General features: G+C 31.6%; 2 protein-coding genes across 2 annotated transcripts; one reads left to right on the top strand and one right to left on the bottom strand.

Annotated features, from left to right (window-relative positions):
• The first annotated feature begins 3,606 nt into the window (after positions 1-3,606).
• LOC122592173 (benzoate carboxyl methyltransferase-like) lies at positions 3,607-5,151 on the top strand. Its single transcript, XM_043764377.1, has 4 exons — positions 3,607-3,699; positions 3,900-4,310; positions 4,428-4,685; positions 4,780-5,151. The coding sequence occupies exons 1-4, from the start codon at positions 3,607-3,609 to the stop codon at positions 5,149-5,151; spliced, it is 1,134 nt and encodes a 377-aa protein (XP_043620312.1).
• Positions 5,152-7,762: 2,611 nt separating this feature from the next.
• LOC122594295 (dof zinc finger protein DOF2.5-like) lies at positions 7,763-9,158 on the bottom strand. The gene is made up of 2 exons (XM_043766772.1): positions 9,043-9,158; positions 7,763-8,813 (listed from the first exon to the last, which is right to left on the bottom strand). The coding sequence occupies exons 1-2, from the start codon at positions 9,064-9,066 to the stop codon at positions 7,977-7,979; spliced, it is 861 nt and encodes a 286-aa protein (XP_043622707.1). The 5' UTR covers positions 9,067-9,158; the 3' UTR covers positions 7,763-7,976.
• Between the last annotated feature and the right edge of the window lie 14,029 nt (positions 9,159-23,187).

Genomic DNA, 23,187 nt, shown 5'->3' with positions numbered 1-23,187 from the left:
TCATCCATCAAGTCAATCAACCATATCCCTTGGATTTATATAACAAAGCAATCCCCCATCTAACCATTTGAAAACCGTTGCGCAAGCCCAAAGCTTAAATCCAAAAACTTGTTCAATTTATTGTACTCTCTGTTAGGCTAAATATCGATCCTTACAAACTCCCAATTGAAATCTCTTTCAAATATAACACCATCCTTATCATTATTCTTACGTCATCTCAATGACTATGTCAATATGTCCAAGCATATCGGTCACCTTAGCCGTTAGCAACACGTAAGCAAGTTCCACCATGTTAAATCAACACACTGAACTCATTTTGCTTTCATCCCATCATACTGAAATTTATTTTCCTCATAATAATTAAATCAATCTTTTTATAAATAGAAAAATTGTTATGGACAATTAGGGCTAAAAGTCCACACCACGGAAGAATGCTATTTAGGTCACGTTTGGTTTGCAGATTCTGATGGAATTGGAATTGAATTTCATTCCTTAGTGCGTTTGGTTGTTCAATGATAAAGGAATATCATTCATTCCGTTGGAATTTAACATTCCCTCATTTGATGGAATTTGTTTTCCATATGGATGGAGGAAGGAATCTCATTCCTTCCGTCACTTAAATCTTCAAAAAAATATAAAACGTTTTGTCAAATTTCATTCCATCAGATTTCAATTCTTTAACAGATTCTATTACTTCCAAAAACATTATGTGAACCAAATGCATCCTTAATGGACAATAAAATTATTTGGATTTTGGGGGGATAAGTCCCATGGACTAAAGCACATTTCCAAAAAAAGACATCATTTATAAAGGTTTTACTACAAACTATAACATACTACATACCTAAAAAACATATCAATTTAGACACTGTACAAACTTATTCGAGTGTCATATCCGACGACCTCAGCCGCCATTTTTTCTTATTCCTTGGCATACAACTGTTTTGGTTTTTTCATTTCTCGATGGAATGTATAGCAAATTATAATTGTAGCTCTCATCCACATTTGTGCTAGTATCTCTTTGCTTTTCATACTCATCTATCTGACCATATTCCCCGTTTGCTTTAATAATAAGTATTAGGTAGAAACCAATTACATTAGAAGAGATTTTTAAGCATTTTTCTTTTTTCCAAATATGGTTATAGTTACGTATAGATCAAATTCTGTTATATTTTTAGTTTAAAAATCTAATTGAGTAAAAATCTGATGCATACGTAACCATAACTATATTTGGAAGAAAGAAAAAATTTCCAGCAAATTTAGGAAAGTAAGATTAAGATCGATAAACTACAAAGGGGGAATATGATAGTTTTATAGAAGGTTAAATATGTCTTTTTTGTACATTCATTTTATTTCTTTCTTATTGTCATCACATAAAAAAAAAAAACACTACTATTGTGAAAAAACAAATACCATAATAACATATATGGTAATCCCTACACAACTTAATTTTACCATACACAACAAATATATATGCATTATATAATTATACTGTATAATTGTATAATGCATACAGTATTGTGTATGATTAAAAAGTGTTGTGTAGAGATCTTTTCCTTAACATAGACAAGAAATTTTTGCTAAAATTACCTATAAAACTTTTCTCCAAATAAGATCCGGGATGTTGTTCTCTTTAATTTTATTGTTACCCATTCGTTTTTACGATACCATAATAGGAGTAGGAAACATAAGATTTGTTGGGATGGGTGGCTTAAAAACCCTCTGCTCTTTATGTAATATTTTGGGCCCGGATGTATCATTTTCAACCGGTTCATGTTATAATATTCATCTTGTGCTAAAAAAAGTTACCTATGATACTCTAGATATCATTATTTTACACGACCTAATTCTAGTAAATGGTCATCTAGCCATACTCCAAACGCCATTACCTTTTGGCCATAATTGCAAATCGTCTCTTAAATGTAGGTATTAGGTAAAAGAAAAAAGACAATCGCAATTGAAGGGAAATTTTAATCATCTTGGTTTTCTTTCTTCTAAATATGGAGTTATAGTTAAGCGTGCGTAAACTTTTCACTAAATTGGATTTTTAGGTGCTAGGTCATGTTAAAATATTTGGTTGATTAGGGAAAGTATGCTTAAATATGGAAACTATAAATTTGAAAGTAAAATATGACAATTTACTCTTATTTCGTTTTTATTGTTTGAAATTTATGAATAAACATGGTAACTGTAATAACAAGTTTAATTATGTAGTTCATTACAATCATTTTAAGTTTTTAACCATTCACTAGGTTATTGATCCGTTAACACACGAAAACCTTAAGATAATCACTTAATTTGTGATGATTATTGAACAAAAATGGTTAAAACATGGGTTCTCTAAGTTAATCACTATCCATGTGATGATTTATAGATTCTAAATGGGCAAACAAGGAGTTTTTTCATTATTTAGGAATGGATTATTATTGATAGCTATTTTTGTCTCGGATGTAGCACCATTTTTTTAAAAGTGGTGATTGGACTCAGCGGCATTGTTTCTTCATTGTCCGTTAAAGATCGATCATGTCACTACCACAGTCAATCCGAGGGCATGACTGGCGGTGGAAGTCTCACTCTCGTTTTGGAGGAAACCAGCTAATAATTAGAGAAATCCCCCTATGCCCCACCTCATTGACATAGACTTCCCAATATACATTTCATAGGTGTTGAACTCGTGACCAACATTTGGCTGAAAGACATAAGGAGTATGAAATGTTGAATTGGGGTAAATCCCAAGGACTCAGATGTAGCGGCCTTATCATTTTATTTATTTATTTTGCATTTGATCAATCGCCTCCTAAGATATTAAGAGAAATGATTTAGGGAAATTTTGTATCAAATAGTGAATGAACCACCACGGGGTTAGCCCATTTAGTAGTGGCTATTATCTCTTGGAATGAAACCCAGGAACATGAGTTGTTCTATTATTATCAGAGATAGTTTCGGTTAATAGAAAATAAAGTAAATTTACTGTAAAAAATATGAATGCAACGACCCTGTGTGTCCCCCTGCATGAAGATGACTCCGGGTACACATAAGAACCCACACGGGCCAGAAACAAGGACCTTTTATTTGCAAACCATACATACCCTGTGGTAAAAGGGTGTAAGAACAGATTGATCTATGATCAATGAGTACATTCTTTTGTATATGTTTACTTATATATGTTCGGATTTATGACTTTTAGACTCTCTTTAACTACCTGAATGTCTTTATAAAATTTATTAATATTCATATTTAATTTATGAATAAATGTATAGCTATATTCAGATTTTGGATGTTCATATCCTAATGATTCACATTAGTGTTTGTTTTCGTTCATTTACATGTTCATTTGTATATGTTTATGAACACAATCTAATGAACTGGTTTTCTTAATTGACAAATTTGAATATGTTGGTGAACTATTCATCAACTTAAACGAATCAACACGAACAGAAGCATCTTTGATGTTTGTTCAGTGGTTTATTTACATCCCCAAAAAATGATATCGAACACGGGTTGTGTAATTTATGCTATATATACTTGCTGACATTGATAGATTACTGTAACAAAAGGTAACTATATATATACCATTATAGTGTTCAGGAAATGCAACTGCATGCGATGGCAAGTGATAGAAAACCCGCCATAAAAGACTTCCTGCACATGAATGGTGGCAATGGGGAATTCAGTTATGCCATCAATTCCTCCAATCAAGTATATCATTCTATATATATATATCGCATTATATCTATATATGAGTATATTTTTGTTATAGAACTTTTGTGTAATACGGAGTATATCACAAGACTGATTAGACCATGATCAACGTGTATGCGTTAAAAGAGCATATATTTATATCATGGTACTGACTATTGACTTCAAACAACTTAACGATATGATTGTTTGTGTATCAGGAATCATTGATAAGGAAAGTGCATCCCATACTAAAGGAGATAATCAAAGGAATAGCTAACGATCCTGATGGTTTTCCACCATGTTTTCATATAGCCGATTTGGGCTGTTCTTCAGGACCAAACACACTGTTTTTCGTATCTAACATTATGGAGGAAGTCCATGAGGTGTGTAAAGAAAAGAAGCTTAAACCCCCACAATTTCAAGTGTTCTTAAATGACCTGTTTGGAAATGACTTCAACACCCTCTTCGGATCACTGCCAACGTTCTATGCAAAGCGTAACAAGGATAACGAAGAAAATTTTGGGCGCTGTTTCATTTCAGCCGTGCCAGGTTCTTTTTATGGAAGGCTATTTCCGGATCAGAGCATCCACTTTTTTCATTCCTCTGGCTGCCTTCACTGGCTTTCTCAGGTCAGCTAATTAAGCTTCATTTTTGAATGGGCATAAAAACTGTTACAGATATATACTTAAAAGTTGCTTTCATCAATATAGGATTGGACATTAACTATATATCGAGTTTATTGTCAGGTACCTAAAGACATTGAGAATAATGGGCTGAATGTCTTCATGGCAAAAACAAGTCCTCCAAATGTGTTTGAGATGTATAAGATGCAATTTCAAAACGATTTTACTGCATTTTTAGAATCACGTTCTAAAGAGATTATTCGTGGAGGGCATATGCTTCTCACATTTGGAGGCCGATCCAATGTTGATCCATATTGTAATAATAGTCATGTCAATTTATGGGAGTTGTTCACCAGATCTCTTGCTGACATGGTTAAGGAGGTATATGTTTTTTTCAAGTGCTTATATATAAGTTAGTTTCTCATTTCCCAACTAATTATATTGTTATGGTATATACAATAATTGTTGCGCGCAGGGGATAGTTACAGAATCTCAAATAGCCGCATTCAATGTTCCAACGTATAATCCTTATAAGGATGAAGTTAGGGATCTGGTTCACATTCAAGGATCATTTTCTCTCGACACCTTGGACACGTTTGAAGTCAATTGGTATACGGATGACACCGATGATGATCATGGAAACGTCAAAGCTCGTAATCAGCAAAGCCTTGGAAAAAGGGCTGCAAAGATGATAAGGGCTGGATCTGAACCGATGCTGATAACTTATTTTGGAAGTTCTGCAATGGACTTGATATTTCAGAAGTTTGAAAAGTATATGGATGAACATCTGGCTAATACTGAGGAAACAAAGCCCTTGCTCATTGTCATTTCTTTGACCAAAAAGTAAAACATTTAATTTTGTGCATCTATTTACGATACAATGTTGCCCAGTTTTAGTATGGTTAACAATACAGTAATAATTATAGCATTATCCTGTGAAGGATATATGAACCATGTGAGTTTGATCAAACAATTAGCATTGATTGATAATAATATATATATATATATAATAGATACATCTAATTATCATGTATCGAATATCAGTATAGGAGTATTAAACTGTTGTTGAGTATGGAAAAATACTTTTGTCTTTATATCTCCGTAAACGAAATTTATTGTGACACTTATTTGTAGAACTAAAATAGACATCAGCCCAGTTACACGGCCCAACAGACTAATGATTTCATCTTTCATTTAGGGGCCTAAAGCCCAATACGCTCAAATTTGGCCTACTGATGATATTACTATATTAGTCAAAGATCTGAGACGATAGGACATTAAAAAAGTGATATTAGTCTAAGATCGCAAAAGGACATTCAAATTAAAATTAGTGGGCATGCAGTTGCATATATCTTCTACAGATAGATAGATAGATGCAAATTAAGAAAGAAAAAGAAACCACAGCATGAACAAGAACAATGATATGATCGACGTTGTTAGTTTCTTTTTTGGTAGAACCCACATTTGTCTTATAAGTTAATCCTCATGACCTTATTTAATTTTTAATTAAGCCAACTTATTCTATCTCTAGGAATGCACCACATCTAAGCTAATCATTGTAATAACAACTGTGCAAGTCGGCAACAGAATTTATAGATAGCTTTCGTACTTTTGATTATAATGACGACACACACACACACATATATATATATATATTATCTTTCTTTAAGATGTCAAGGAATTAATTAGGAAGGAAGGCTTGAATGATATATAGGCACATTCCAACTGTCTAATTATTTATTTTGTTCACTCATGTAGTCATGTATATACAATAATCTCAATCGCCTAGCATATGACTTTAATGGAAATCTTCATGACCTGAATTTGTTCACCACTCATATAGTCATATGCATAAATATTACGTTCGATCTTCTCAATATAATTAAATATAATCTCAATGTGTGTACGTGTAGCATGAATTCTCAAATTAGGCATTTTTTTTGTAATTCTGCTAAGCCGGTTGAATACTGAGAAGATTTCTGTGCGAGTATAAATAATACAAACTCAATGACTCAAAAGGATTTCTATGTGAGTCTAATCTTTCGTCCATGTTTGAAGAATTTTTTGTACGGATACGACAAATTTCGACCCATTTGGTGTAAATACGAACTTTCGGTTGAAAATTTGCAAAACTACGAAAACCGGTGTCTAAGACACCGGTCTTGGGTTTGATGGACAAAGCCAGTGTTACAAATACCGGTCTTAGCTTACGTGGTCTTCACTTTATTGACAAAGCCGGTGTCTGAGACACCGGTCTTCAATTTTGGACACCGGTCCTCAACAGAGTTTCACTTTTTTCTTGCACCCACCAAATGTTTCACACTTTATTATATTTGCCATCTGCGAGAAATGGTTTTCTCGTACCAAGAAACTTTCTTACTTCTGGATGGTTTTTTTTCAAGCAGCTGATTGTACCTTACTTCTATATCCTCACATGCTTTTGATTTTAGTGATTGTTAATTTTAAGTTGTGCGTGACTTTTATAGTGAGTGAGTTTGATTATGTAGTTATGTAACAAACATAAAGAGAAGTTTTTAGAGCATTTTAACTACTGAAATGTGTTTGTAAGTTGATAAAGAGTATTTTGATGTCAGTTGTTGGGTTTATATAGGTATGAAAGACTAAAAGTGAGAACAAATTAAAGAGTGCTGTATTATATTGAGTTTGTATCCATTGCCTGCTGTATACATGTTTCTTTCAAGTCTCTCACGTGGTAATATTTGGATGAGGATAAGTGTATGATTTTCTTTTAAGTTACCACGTGTATGTGTATCATTTTAAAGAATCAAAGTTCATGTTGTCAATAAACGGAATCCATGTCGCGTTAAAAAAAAAGTTTTAAGACCGGTGTCTAAGACACATCGGTTTTGGCAAGACAGCAGAACACAAATGAAGAAAGACACCGGCTTTGTTATAAAAGTAAAATAAGACCGGTGTTTGTAACACCGGCTTTGTTCATAAGACCCAAGGTCGGTGTCTTAGACACCGGTTTTCGTAGTTTTGCAAGTTTTCAAACGATAGTTCGTATTTACATCAAATGGGCTGAAAATCGTCGTATCCGTAAAAAAAATTCTATATAGTTTAATTTCATCAGTAGTAGTACTACATCATTAACAAAGATTTTCTTAATTATCATGTGTGGTTTTATTATGGATTTCAAGTATTGAGTTCATAACCTAAACCAAGTAAGTTAAATACCAAATAAAACTACAAGGGCGCCATGAGTAATTATCTTAATTACATAAAATTAGTGTGACAAACTTTTATAATTTCTTCAAATAACTAAAAATGTGGATAATTGTAATATTATTTGTAGTTTCATGCATAATCAGTATCAGAAATCTAAATCATATGAATCGAAGTGACCTCTTGAAATGAGGAAACATATATATATATAGAGAGAGAAAATTAACAATGGTACGTGCACCTAAACATTGATATAGATATATAGCTAGAAATATTAATTTAACGCGCGCTTAGATTGTTTAAAAAAGATTGACAATTCATCTCACCCTTGAAATCCAATTAATTAATAATATCAAATGCACACTAATTAATTAATGCCAGTTATGTGATTGATCATAATAATCTAACTCTAAGTACAAATTAATATAACTACTAAACATCTAATTAAGTACGTAACACGACTGATGATGAACGTATAGTACTGGATTAGTTATACAATGTTGACGAACCCTCGCCCATAGCAGTCGTCCCATTATTCCAGCTGTATGCAGCTTGTGCCGGCATACTTTGGCCAAGATCCCTAATTGGTGGATGTTGTTGTTGGCTCAATACTCCAAAAGGCAGCATCATGACCGGCGGCCTTTCTCCATCTGCTTCTTGATTATTCTGCAAGTTCCCGTACTTGATTCCATTCCCTTGAAAAGGAAAAGTAGTAGCACTCATTGTTGGCTTAAAATCTTGAAGACTGAATCTTGCCCCATTATTTTTATTATTAAACAACATTGTATTATTGTTTACATTAATATTTGTTGGATCATGAGTGTTCATCATCATTAGCCCATTAGAAGACGATAAAAAGGTGGCATTATTATTATTATTTGCATTTGCATTATTATTTTCAATCTTGGGTAGCTTTAGAAACTGAGAAAAACCATGATGATGATGATGATGATGATACTCCACTTCTTGTGTAGCTCGTGATGAACCCAAGTTAAGATCATGTGTAGTAGTAGTGTTGAAATTTTGAGAAGAAAACTGTGAAAGATCAATTGGTTTAGACATGGACGACGTGGATGATGACCTCTTGTTCTTTCTTGAGCCGCCACCCACAGGAACGCTTCTAAGGGATCCGCCTTTAGTCCAATACCTCTTACAAGCCTTGCAAAAGTATCTTGGTTGAGTTAAGCTGTAATTGTTGTAGTAACAAAACTTGGTGTTGGTTGAGTTGCATCTTGGACAATTAAGTGCATGCTCATGTTGTGGCTTATTTGCCTTCTTATGATCATCTTGCACATTATTATAACTTCCATCATTTCTCACATCCTGAAATCTCAACAACAAGAATTAACAAACTATAACTTTATATCTTTAGACAACGATTTCAAAAAGGCGATAAAAAAGTTGTACGCTTTTTGCTAGAAAAGAACTGGCTGATCGATACTACTGTCTTTTTAAAGTTGCTTCAACACAAAAAGGTACCATGCATAACAAGAACTAATTAACTTAAGTTTTTATTAATTTGCATATATACGAGTCGAACTTAATTACGTACCTTTGCCCATTGAGCAGCATCCATGATTTTCTTAAAGAACAAACTTTGATTCAATTTAAAAATTGTTGTATAAGACAATTTAGGAGGAAAATTAATGAAGTCTTTTTTGGTGTGTCTAATTTAAAGCAAGAAAGAATGTTTTTGGCTTTTGGGCTAATGCTGGTGTTTTGGCTTTATTTGGTGAGTAAGGATTTGAATAATGAGTGATGACAGAAACAAGGAATTTACCTTTTTGACTTACTGTTGTGAACTCAAAGTATTTTAGTGATGCTTTTTGATGGTGGGTTATTTTTTTATATTTGTTAGTGGAAGTAGAATTTTTGAGATATCGACGGTGGATTTTTGCTTCTTTGACTTGTATTGAAGTGGAGGGAAATAGTTCATCCTTTGTTCTCATTATATATGCTAACCAAATATTTATTATTACAATATACGATTAAATTAAAATAAAAACGTTAGTGATACTTTATATAAATTTTTAAATATTTTTTATTTTCAATATAAACTAGTTTATTAACCCGAACATAATTTTAAAATTATAAAATACATTAAAAAATTTTATGTAATGTTTGTTTTTAAAACATTATAACTTGATATAAATCTAATAACTCAACTAACACAATAATTATATAGCTAATAAATCAACTAAATAAAAAAAAGTATTTTATTATTTGTAATGTTATATAAGAGAGATTTTTTATTCTTTAGATAAATAATTAATATTTAAATTAAACATGTAAAGGGTTATTTCTATTTTATATATATATGACATCATAATTAAATAAATAATTTTTTAAGGTGAAATATGGATTTGTCATATTAAAAACTTTTTAAAAATAATTATAAGAAACAATTTTGTTTTATTATATATATATAGATAGATAGATAGATATTTGTTAATTTGATTAATAAAAAAATGGTCAAATATTGTACATTAGAAATAAGTAATTATGCTTTTAGTTCTTTGTATTTGAAGTGATGAATACAGGAGACACCAAACGTGAATAATATTCCGCAATTTGATAATTTGACATGCCGACTTAAAAATATTTACTCAAAGTTCATTGAATGGGATAATGTCATTAAGAAGTTAGTCAAATATTAAGCTTATATACTAAGTTTATTATTATTATTATTATTATTATTATTATTATATGATGATGAAAAAAAATAAGTTGGTGGTGTTTTCAAAACATGTAGAAGAATATTATGTTCGTGTTCTTCCCTTTAGGCAGTTTTAAAACGTGACTGATTTTTGCAATAGATTAAAACTCACTACTGGTGTTTAAATGTTCAAAAATAATCTAAACATATAAATTCTGTAATTTAGATTAACTAATTAAGAATGATTAAAAAAACTTAATAAAATTAACGTAATGACATATAAACATTTATACTGTAGTGTTTATGTAGAAGCTTTTATGTAACACCCAAGATCAAAATTTTATTTTTTACCCCATAAAAAATCAAAAAACAATTATCTTTGAGTATGTGTAAGATAAAGTCTCGTAAATTAAAGTATAAACTATTTAACTAAAAAACAACCAAACAAAATTTTACAAGCGGACTGTAACTTCATGGTCAGGATTTTTCAAGAAAGAAAAAGATGTTAATATGTTATCAACCATAGTTAAAATACTGTATATGACGGTTAATAATTATCTTTAAAGAATAGTTATTATATATATATATATATATATATATATATATATATATTGCCGGAAGAGCAGAGAGAAAAAAACAAAGTTGAACTTTTGATCTGGACCATTGAAATTAGTTTTACAAATCAATCTGGGCTCTTGAAATTAAAAATCTAGATATGGTAACTAATTAATTATACTAAATGTATAGTTTATATATATATGGTAACATGTTTAAGATTTATTTCGTCTTTTTCCTATATGCTCATTTGGCAACGTTTTAATGATTTTTTTTCTCATTTTTAACCCATTTTCAAACATGTCGCTTTTTATAATAATAAAAACTAGCTTAATATTCGATGAGTGACCGGGTTAAACGAATAATTATGTAACTTACTATATACGAAAGTTTTAATTGGGGTTAGTTTATCATTATGAGTTAGAAAATAAAATTTAAAATATTAAATTCAACAAAAAAATAAAAACATTTTTAAATTGGTTGGAATAAAAATGTCGTTATTTCCAACCATTTTTAAAACGGGTTGTCAATATCATTACACAACCATTTATTTCTATTCAGTTTTCACGTACTCTTTATTTTCATTCATTCACTCTCAACCATATGATGGTTGTTCTCGACGGGAAGGTCTTGTCGGAGATGGTGGCTGACGGGATGGGAAGGTTGATGTAGATCTTGATAATTAGACAAAGATGAGAATACCACATCTTAGCTATAAAATACCATCACGAGCATAATGATATCAAAAGTGTATTTGTCTGTTTGTTTGTTTAGGTGGAAAAAAAAAAAGGAGGGTGAATCTAGCTATGATTAGTGGTAATATTTTGTTATTCAAATAGAAGAGTTAAAATATATAAATGTACGTAAACTAAAAAAAATGATTTCCTGATTAACTAAAAAATCATAAAGTGATTTATTTTGGGGTGGGGGGTGGGGGGGAGGGGGAGGAAAAATATATTATTACTTCAATTTTTAATTAATGTATATAATATGTAAAAGTGTTTTTCTTAAGAAAAGTGAACAAGATAGCCGTGAAACTTAAATTTTAAAAGATTTTTAGAGGTTATCAAGATAACTCACCCTACGAGTCTAATCCAAAATTTCACATCCATTATTTTTGTTAGTTTTATATTATTTAGAATATCCATATATTATTTTATTAATTCAATCATATTTGCTGTCATATAGTTTTTTACAACATATATTTATTAAGATTTTTTATTTTAAATTTTACAGATATATAATAATGTTTTAAATTATGTGGCCTATATATATTTTTCTTTTATATAGATAAAATACAATGTAACGTTTAGAAATATACTTAATATGATGTTTTAGTCATCTATAATGTACTTTAAAAGTTTATAGCAAGTTATTATATAATTTAAAATTTTGTATAAAAGAGTAAATAACTTTATATAGAACAACAATTAAAATAAATATAAGTATAATTATCTCTGGTTCAAGTTAATGGGTTCGGAATGCCGGTATATAATTATAATTATAATTTAAAATTTCTCAACCAAAACCTGTAACTCTGTCAATTCGTTAACAGAAACCCAAGCACCAACTAACTAAACTAAAGTTTACGAGTTAAATGGTTTGGTGCGTTGATTTCAGGTGATATGGTTAGTGGTTGGCAGATTGATTTCAAGTAAATGGGTTGTGAGTTGTCTGATCAAATGAGTTGATGGGTCGATTTGTTTTAATTTTTTTTATATAATTTAAAAATATTTTTGGGTTGACAGGTTGATCTATTAATTCAAAAGGTCAACCCGACCACGACCCAAAAACTCAAGTTGACAGATTATCGGGTCGAGATTTCACAATCTTAACCCAGGTTTTCCAGGTTAGTTTCAAGTCGAATTTCATGTAAGGTCGAGTACATATATAACCGACTTCATATATGTTATATCTAAAAAAGTACAAGATTCTTTATCTTAACATATGTCCGTTTTCATAATAAACTTCAATATAATATACTATAAGACATATATTTTTCACAATGTGTGATATATTACTAATAAATTTAGTTAGGTATTAATCTAGTTTGTAATATGTTAATATGTTATCACTCTCCTTTTTAAATATATCAAATTTATTATATTTATTATAGCAACTATGTAAACACACTTAAAAAATTAAGAGTGATAAATCTACAATAAGTTTTTGTCATCTACAACAATGCACACTTTATACAATTGTACACTGTGAAGTATAATATATACGTTTGTTGTAGATGGCAAAAAATTGATGTAGATTTATCATTCCCTATTTAAAAATCCCTTTAAAGGGGGTGTTTGGTAGGAGTAAATCAAAGAGAATGGAAATGTAATATAGAATGAATATAGTGGGAAAGAGAATGGGTATTTGTAAAGAGAATAGATTCCGTCGTTTGGTACAGGTAGAGAATGTATATATAAAAAATACAAAAGTTTTAAATAATAAATTAAATTTAGTACGTATAACATCACTATAACCAAAAAAAAAAAATCATTCTCATCCATTCTCTACACTTTATAAAGAATTAAGGGAATGAAATCGATTCCCACTTCTCGATTCCCGTTCTCATTCTCTATTGCAACCAAACAAAAAAAATCTTTCTCATTCTCTTTTCATCATTTTCATTCCATTGTAAAAAACACCCCTTAGATAGAAGATAAAATTGTGTGTCAAGCTAAAAGGTTTCAATTTAAATGATAAACGAAAACCAATGAGAACCATATCGTGTATTTTGAAAATTATAGTTTTGTTTTTGTGTATTTTGCAAAGAGAATCTAGGTGAGGGGAAGTGAGAAGCCGACAAAAGCAAGTGTGGTGGGGGATTCGTCATAATGCTCGGTGGACTAAAATGATATGGACACCCACTGAGCCATTTCCTAACTATTTCAAAATATGTTAACTACCCTTCAAGACATTCGAACCACTAGGTATAGATCCTAAATTTGACTCTTGCAGGTACTCCTATTATATCTTGTCGTGGATCTTTGTCAATCTTTTTATATAGATTACAACATGTTTCTGTGCCTGCATGTGTCACAGATAGACCTTTGCCCTTTCATATTTGGCTTAATTTTTGTAGTAGGTATTTATGTATATAAACAAGGTTTAAAACAACACAAAATACTGTTCATGTGTTTCTGCAAAGACTATAGCACACAATGTTAGGCTATATTTTAGTATCACCTTATGGAGAGAACAAATTCAAGTTGTGACCATTTCTAGAAAAGTCTTCCACAGTTGCTTCACAAAACATTTACGATAGATAAAATAATACTTTAGGACCGAATCCCGTGATATTTATATCTATAGGTTAATCAGTTTGTTTGAAATTGAAGAGTTGGATTGATGTGGAAAAAATTTGTTAATTCATATTACAATGTAGATTGGGTCCGGGTCTGTTGAAATTGTGACAAAATGAGCTGATGGTTTGAAAGCATTAGTCTAAATGTCGTACAATTTGCAGGGTTGGTTACAGGTCTAGTCAACTATATATAGACATGATTTAGAAAGTTGAGGTCGACACTAATAATTGAAATGTTCAAGATGCCTTAGTGATTGCGAACCAAAGGGCTTGATTCCAGTGTTGGTCCTACAAATAGGTCTCCAAGAGACAACCCATAAAAGGATGTTAATAGAAATAGGGGCTTTCCAGGTGGAATTGCAGATTTATTTTTCAGAATGAAACACGAAGGAAAGATTGTTTGCCAATAAGGAGTGCAAACTCAAAGGTCAGGTCAATCTCTTTTCCGTCAAAAGAACAAATTTAAACGTAACTAAGAGCAACTACAATCATCACCTATTAGCTAAAAAGATGAACTATGAATGATATAAGTAAGTCATAAGATCGTTATCTATTCTCGTTCAAATCTCTAGGTATACATAAACATTTGAGGTCCAGGTCCCTTCCAAGTTCAACACATTTGAGCAAAGACCTTTCGAATCATCTATTGTAGCAAATAATCTGCACAGAGGTGCGGCATCTCTTTCGTTAACGGTGTATTGTTACAAATTATCAACATCACAAATGAATTTACGAAACTGAACCATCTACATACCTTACATATATGACACTACAACAGAAAGAATCGACGTGGCTACTTACTAAGAACCATGAATGGCTGCAAGATAGAAGCCTGCAGTGGATCAGGCTGAAGCCCCTTACCTAGACAACTTTCACAATCACATCTGAAACGCATTCTTAAAGGATCCTTTTAACAAGACTTCCGTGTCTTAATTACTATATAAATGTATAATGAGACTAACTTAAGCTTAAGGAGCTCAAATGCACGAGTCATGCCTAAATGGGCTCTGGCCGAATAAGTCTTGGGGAAAACAATTAACACCAACTGATCATTACAGGCTTACTTGGACCTTCTGGTACTGGACTGGTCTAAGGGTCAACCCTGTTTGTTCACTGATATCAGGGACACTCATCAGATGAGACTGACGGATCTTGTTCTGTTCCTGATCCGGAACTTACGAGATCAAGTAGAAGGCCAACAGAAATCATCTACTCTCTCAACTGCTTGTTATTATCTCATCTCCTCTCAACTAACTTGTATGGGTTTTGTTTTCACTTGAGGCTACATCTAAGAGTGCTAAACTTTCCGAACAATGGAACTTGATTTTTCACGCAAATCAACATTCTCTTGCAAATACATACGAAGTAACTAACTAGCAAGAATGAGAGTTCTCAAACAAAGAGTATCAAATATGTTAGAATCTATGAAATTAATTTCATGTGTTCTATTTTAACTGCTCAGTCTTAAGCGCTAGCATAGGTGCCCGTGTCATCCTGCAAACCTATAAGTCGAAGGGTCAAATTCAACAAAGGAATGTGGGTGTGTATGAAGTTGATGAGTCAAATCCTGCAAGGGAGTCTGTGCGCGCATGCATGCCTGCCCGAGAGTATCTACCATTAAAAATATAGTTCATTCTAGAAAATGACCTAATGTAGTGTTTCTTTTTCGGTTTTGACAAACTTAAAGATGAGTAGTTGTTTAGAACTTAGAACAAAAGGCCAGTTACTATAGTTGAAAACATCAACCACTCCTGCAGCAGAAAGACAAAACCGATATAGAACTAATAAGTAAAGAAGCAACAATAGATTAAACAGGTCTACACAGTACAAGGCAACCGATTATCAGACAAGCAAGAGATTGAAATATATAGGTAATGCCACCTCATGTAGAATCAAAACTCTTCAAATTAGACTCAACAAGAATCAAGTTGATCAACTGAAACTGAGATTTAATTATGCTACAAGTGACATGGGTATTCATGGAGAGCAGGTGATGGTATGAAAAACATTGTACATTTTCATAATTTGTGTGAGAGGCTGTGACTAAAAAGCGGGATATATAGACTGTCTGGACACAGATTGAGGTCTGCCAATGAACACATGATAAAATGAATCCCGATCTAAAAAGTTTCTTACAACCCTAAAAAGGAGTAATCATAAACATAGTCAATACCAAATACCATTCACAGATATGTTATTACAAAACAAACAAAAATAAACATAGTAGTAGTAGCTGAAACATTAAATACATTAGAAAAAGTGTATGCATACATACATATAATAGAATTTTAAAAAAAAGAAAAGAAAAAGAAAAAGTATTGATGATTATAATTAATTAAACAGATGATGGGGTGGGGAGCTGCTTATCATCATGGTTTTGATCCATAAATTGAAGAGGTTTGGTGAGGATAAGGGGTCCTTCATCTTCAAGATGTTCGTCGTGAGAGGTGCTGAGATTGATACAGGAACATCTTTCAAGTGAGTTGAAAAACGCCGATGCCACGCTGTTGCCTATCCAGCTTGCCATCTCATCTATTTTCCCGCATGTTATCCTTCCGCTATTCTCTTCTTCATTCCTTGATTCCATTCCTTTCTCCTTTTTTCTTTTCTTTTCCTTTCTTTTTTTTGATTATTATTACTCGTATTTTGGGAGAAATATTAAGTAAATTATTGAGCAGAGATTCTAGAATTATGCCTTTCTCTCTACTCCTTTTTCTCTCTTTCTTTTTAACGGTGGTCAAAGTTTATAAAATAACTTCTTTTATCAGTTATATGTCTCATCTATACTCCTTTATAATAATTTTAATCAACCCCTTATTTTTAAAAAGTATTAAAAAATAATTAAATGCAAAAATACTAAATTACCCTTAATAAACACTTCCTATAAAAAGAGTTATTAGATTTTACCAAATTTGCCCTTAATGAGTTAATTTACACTTTAAACCCTTATCTTGCTAATTTACATTCTAACTCCTTATCTTCTAAAATATTTCCACTATCATCATTACATCAACTTACACGATTACACCACTCGACACCAATTGTCAATGTTATCACCACCCGTCACCAACACCATTAAACCGTCGTCGCCGTCACCGCCGTTGCATTGTACGGGTACCATGCTAGTTATCCTTTAAAATAATCTATAAAGAGGTTGAAATATAATAGTTTTATCTATGAGGAAAATCGAATATGTAGTTGACTGTAAAGTTCATAAATACAATCATACATGCATATGATATAGATGATTGCTATATTACAAAAGTATTCCCTCTCAATTTAAAAATAACTTCATCCAAAAATGATGCAGTTAACTGCATCCAAGCTAAAGACCTATCTATACTTCTATATAAAAGAGAAACTCTCTCCCCAAATCTTAAATTACAACTCCAAAGTACCAAAAATATATCTCCTCTTTATTCATTACTTTAAACGTCCTACCTAATATACCTATAAATCTATAATACCCTTAATGAAATTATTTACAACATAAACTCCTTAATCCTTGAAATAACTACAATACTTTCGTTAACATCACTTACTTTTACATTTACCACCATTGCCACCCGCACCACCCGTCACTGCCGCCACCAACACCATCCCACGCCATTACGACCATCGTCGTTGTATTGCGCGGTCATATTAATCATAACATAAGAAGGTTACTTACACGTTTTTTTAAAAAAATTGTTCTGTCGTCTAATACATATTTCATTATTTCAATGTTATTTATTAAGAAAATACGTATTGATCTTATATTTTTCTGATAATAAAAATTTATGAAGCCAACTTAAATTTTGAAGATGACATTTCAAATTAGTGACTAGATTTAATGTGTAGGTATCTTATTTATAATGTTTTCATTTTCGATATCTAATGGATATTCTTTAGCTCATTCATGGATGTGGGTAAATATCTTATATATATAAAAGTTGTAAAATTACAATCAATGCTTAAACTTTATGATTAATTAGGGTTTTAATGATTTTACTTTGTGGTTATTTCAATTTGGTAGTTAATTTCAATTCGTGTATTGATTTTTATTACTTTTACTGCAATATCAAAATATATATCGATTAATGTATATGAATGTGTTAATGAATGAATTGTTTAATGATAAATTTTGATGTATATAAATGTATTGGATGGATGTATGGAGAAATAATTTTTTAATGATCGATTGTTCATTTTCCTGTTGACCATTCATTCATCCTTTAATTGTCATGGATAGTGTTGGTGTACATGACAGTGTTGTTAGTGTACGTAAAATATTTATTGATTTCAATTTCTTTCATTCACCATCATTCATTCATATTCTCAAGCTTTAACATTAATGGTAGAGGTGTTAATTCATAACGTATAACTTTATTCTTATGCCATCAATGTTTCATTAGTTGTGAATTTGTGATTCTTTGTATTCCCGGTTTGATTTAATTCATTAATATTTTGTTTAGTTTATTAAAGTTTAGAAATTAGAACCTATTTTCAGCTTTATCACCGTCCCACCTCCATCACCGTCCCACCTCCTGTGCATTCAACCAAACTTGCACCATCTCCCGTCCTTTCATCCACCATTATAAGTTTGTTCTCTCTCAACCATTTGCTATTGTATTACTGTATTAATCTTTCACTTTAATCTTATTGTTTAATAAGTTTGTTTATTAAAGTATTTGATAGGATTTTTGGTTTTCAACTACTCAGGGAGTCTTTTATCCAAAAAGAAATCTTTCAAAAGCTTGAATCAATTTTCCACCATCCTCATCAGTTAAAGGTAAGTTTCCATTCTAATTTTAATCACCATCAAATGTTGTGTCCTTTTCCCCTCTTCTCAAAAACAAAACCTATGATGCAATAAAAGAAATAAGATTAAAAGTTAGTGGTCAGTTCTTACTTTTACTAGATCTTCTTTATAAACTATATCGATCTATATGCTCAATACTTTATGATTTTTACATACAATTGATTACTTAACTTATAGTAATTTTAGCATACACATTCACTTTCCAAAGGGTTGCATTTTGGGTCAAATATGACATTTTTTATTTTTTTGTTTATTGAAAAATTTGTTCTTTGTGCAAATTAAGTTCATATCTCCAATGGCCAGTAGCTCAGATGGTAATAGGTGTAGGTATCTTTGACATAAATGGTAATAGATGGCCAGTAGCTCAGATGCCATATACTCTGTTACTCATGGAATTAGTGAGATGACAAGTAGGCAGGGCAATATGGCATGGCTGGTAACAAATGATCCAACTCCGTAATGACTATTTAATCTTTCCCATTGGAAGACCTCCATACTTGCATAGATGTTGTATACACAAAATGTTAGAAAAGGAAAATCACACATCATCAAGACCGATATCCAACGTGGTTATAGTGCTAAAAAGTCTTCTCTACTATGGAACTCCTTAATTCTATCATTGTAAGTATGTATGTTCCCTTATTTACTTGAAGTATAAAAATGGGTGAAAATGTTTTATTAATCTAGATGTTCAAATGCTTATATATATAGTACAAGGTACATGTGATAATCTAATAATAGAAAAATGAAAAAGATGAATACTTGATCTATGTGAATCTGTTACGCTTTCAGTTCACTTAGATGATAAATAGGGACGACCATATTATAGAAAAGTTGCTATTTCATGTTTGGTAAATTTGCCTTAGTAATCCACTTTCTTCGTTTCTCAAATTACATGTGTGTTGGTCTGATCAATGTACCCACTCTACTCAATGGACCAAATGGACCTGGGGCTGGTGGTATTACCACGTCATATTCATTGAATTTGTTTTGCTTGATTTCTCATCAACTACATATGCATCACGAAGTTTACTATATAAGGCCAAGTATGTACGAGTAGTATCCAAGGCTATTGTATATATGTAATATTCGTGAATTTTGACCTATTTGACTATGTTTGACTTTCGTTGACTATGTGGTTAATTGTAACGCTCGTGGTGTTGGACCCATTGACTTTCGTTAATTATGTATATAACATCTGCCTTTTCCTTTTTGGATTCTTCATTCATGTGTATAACTCGTGTTTGTGATTCTCGGGGTAATAGTCTAATAGACAGAATGAGACTAATTCGTAGAGTATTAGTCTAAATAGACAGAATGAGACTAATTCGTAGAGTATTAGTCTAAATAGACAGAGTGAGACTAATTCATAGAGTATTAGTCTAAGTGCTGGAATCTAAATTTGCCTCCCATACCCCCTTTATCTCAGATTTTATTTCCTCCCACCCTCCATTTGTTATCTACCTGTCTCTCTCTAATTCTCTTCCATGAACACACACACAAACATACCTCTCTCTCTCTCTCTCTAGATTTCTATCATATTTATGGAAATTTAAGCAAGATTAAAACTAGAATAATAATCAACATGATCTTCTAAACAACATATCAAAGATTTGAAGGTCAAAGTCCAAGATTTTCTTCCATCTAGCTCAAATTCGGGTTTGACTCTTTGAAGGTAATTTTGGTAAGTAAAACTCATCTCAAATCCACCATTTTATGTTTATAATCATGTTTCAAGTCTAACCTAAACAACCCTTAATCAATTTATGGTTTGAAAGCTTAATGGGTCAATTTTAGGGTTTACAACTTGGATAATTTAGGTCAAAATCAGAATTGAGTTTTAATTGAGGTTATGGAATGATTTTAAATTATGGGTTAGTTTCATACACATTACTTATGCCAAGTTATGCTCAAAACATGTCTTATCACTCTTCAAATCGAGGTCTAGGTCAAATTAGGGTTCTTGCAAAAGTCAAAGTGGGTCAAAAACGGGTTTTGATGCTTTTGTGAGTCATGGGTTAAATTCTTGAAGTGGGTTATGTTCATTGATGTTATTTCATGTCTAATAAAGCATAAAATTCAGTTTTGAAGCATTACAAACCGGTTTCAAGTGTCAAATTAGGGTTTGGATGTTCTTGGTTAATTTTGACTTTTTAGTCAAACCATTCTTACCCATTTTGACTTTTTTTATTTTTGTTTAATCAATTGATTGATTGTTTGATTAACGTATCGACTTGTTGCTCGGTTAATTATGATTCCGTTTATGAATACTTGTTGTGGTTTGGGTAGTTGTACATACATGCAAGACGGTTATACTTTCAATGAATAGGAGATGTGGTGGGAAGGCTGCGGGTGACCCTATATATAAGCATCAATGATTCCTTGAAATTAGAATCGTAAGAAGTGTATGTGCATTGTGTTGTTGATTGATGGAAAACATTTTGATAAGGATCGGGACATAGGATCTCGCATGATAACATTTTCCCCCTTAACGTATTATAGATTTGTGATTGTGATAACGATTAAGTCCATGTTGATGGCATAACGATAAGCCCACGATTTGTGGCATAATTTTGTTGTTAACGATGTTGTTTAACAGGTATATTGAATATGAATGCTTAGTTGTAACGTAACGTTGATATTACGCATTTGAAATATATGTAAGTCGTGCCGTGATATTACGCATTTGAAATATATGTAAGTCGTGTCGGTTTATTACGCATTATTTATTATGTAAGTCGTGCCAGAAACGTATTTTTACGCATTGTTCATCATGTAAGTCGTGCCGGTTTACTATGCATTATATATTATGTAAGTCGTGCCAGGAAATGTATTTTATGCATTGTTCATCATGTAAGTCGTGCCGGTTATCGTTATTATTAAACGTAAACGTTGACTTGTGTTGATTTTGTGTGAACGTGATTAGGTATCCTAATCCTCGTGTATCGTCAACGGTTGTTATCCCGACACACTTGTTTCCTGTTACTTGTCCCTACGAACTCACCATCTTTATGTTGACGCGTGTTAGTACACTTTTCAGGTGAACAGGTTAGCTCATAAACGTATTGGATGGTTGATTGCTTGATCATGCTAGACTTGGACTTCTTGGATCCGTGATTCATTTCCCGAATTAGGGGTTATGCTTATGTGTGATCCGGATACTTGCATTATTGAATGGTTCGTATGGATTACTTGATCCTTTTTATGCATTTAGACTTACTCTACATAATTTCCATGTCGTGATGTGCTTAGTATGTAACCCTCATAATTCCGCCTTGTTGGGGTGTTACAGTATATAGAAATCATGGTTGACCCAGAAGCTTTTTTTTTGTCAAGATTTAAACTCTCATGAAAAATAATTAGTGCCTTTAGTACGACTCGAATTATGTTATTACCCTAATGCATGAAACGACTTTGGAGGTTATATCTATTATAAATATACTTTGTTTGACCACTCACCAGAGAGATCTGATGCATTTGACCAGATATCTTGCCTCCTGCTGTGATGATCACTACAGTTGCTATGATTATCCTATTTGCAATGTGCGTTGTGGTACTTGCTCAAAGGCCAGCTATCAAATTTTTTGACCTCATGACTCGAATAGAGTTTTGTTTTTTTCTACGTACATAACATCTAATGTATAGATTCTAACATAGCAAGAACAACCCATTGTGTCTTCAATTCAAGGTTTTTTGTGTCACTTCAGTTAAAGGTAATATGGAAACAAACTAATCCTTCTTTGATATCAATTCATTAATTTATATCTTTTCTACTTATTCTATGCTTTTCTATTTATAAGCCGATGAATAATATGATTTTATAAAACAATTTCTATTAGTTATTTGAAAAACCGGAAACAAAATGCATATAAACAATATATTTAAAACATGACGTGCGTAGCACGGGCGTTAAACCCTCGTAAATATAAAGATAGTACAAATGAATATGGATGTGGAATTGTGGAGGTTGATATGACTTAAATTGATCCATTTTGTCATCTTATAAAACATCTTATAATATATAATTACAAACTTACATTATGGTTAGATTAATAGGAATTTTATTATCCACTTCATAGAAACTCATTATTGATCTACGAGAAAAAATTCAGGGTTTAATCTCTTATATGTGTCAATTTAGTTTAAAATTATCTATATGTATATTATCTAGTAAAACATCAGGTTTTTTCATTTTCTTTTACCTAATTTGTTAATAACCTAAACCCCCCTTCTTTTTTATTTATTATTTTAAAAAATTTCACTTGAAATACTTATATATCTACTTGAAATACCTATATTATCTTTAATGGACTTAATTTACACCATTTACTCTTAACTCTTAAATAACTACACTACCCACATTTATATCAATTACTTTTAT

This window comes from Erigeron canadensis, chromosome 3 (assembly GCF_010389155.1).
Source record: "Erigeron canadensis isolate Cc75 chromosome 3, C_canadensis_v1, whole genome shotgun sequence".
NCBI lineage: Eukaryota > Viridiplantae > Streptophyta > Magnoliopsida > Asterales > Asteraceae > Erigeron > Erigeron canadensis.
This window is presented reverse-complemented; position numbering and strand designations above follow the sequence as displayed.

Coding starts and splice junctions, on each gene's coding strand:
- LOC122594295 (XM_043766772.1), bottom strand. CDS start 9,066: ATGGATGCTGCTCAATGGGCAAAG. Junction 8,814..9,042: donor ATGCTGCTCAATGGGCAAAG/GTACGTAATTAA, acceptor TTGAGATTTCAG/GATGTGAGAAATGATGGAAG.
- LOC122592173 (XM_043764377.1), top strand. CDS start 3,607: ATGGCAAGTGATAGAAAACCCGCCATAAAAGACTTCCTGCACATGAAT. Junction 3,700..3,899: donor CCATCAATTCCTCCAATCAA/GTATATCATTCT, acceptor TTTGTGTATCAG/GAATCATTGATAAGGAAAGT. Junction 4,686..4,779: donor TTGCTGACATGGTTAAGGAG/GTATATGTTTTT, acceptor TGTTGCGCGCAG/GGGATAGTTACAGAATCTCA.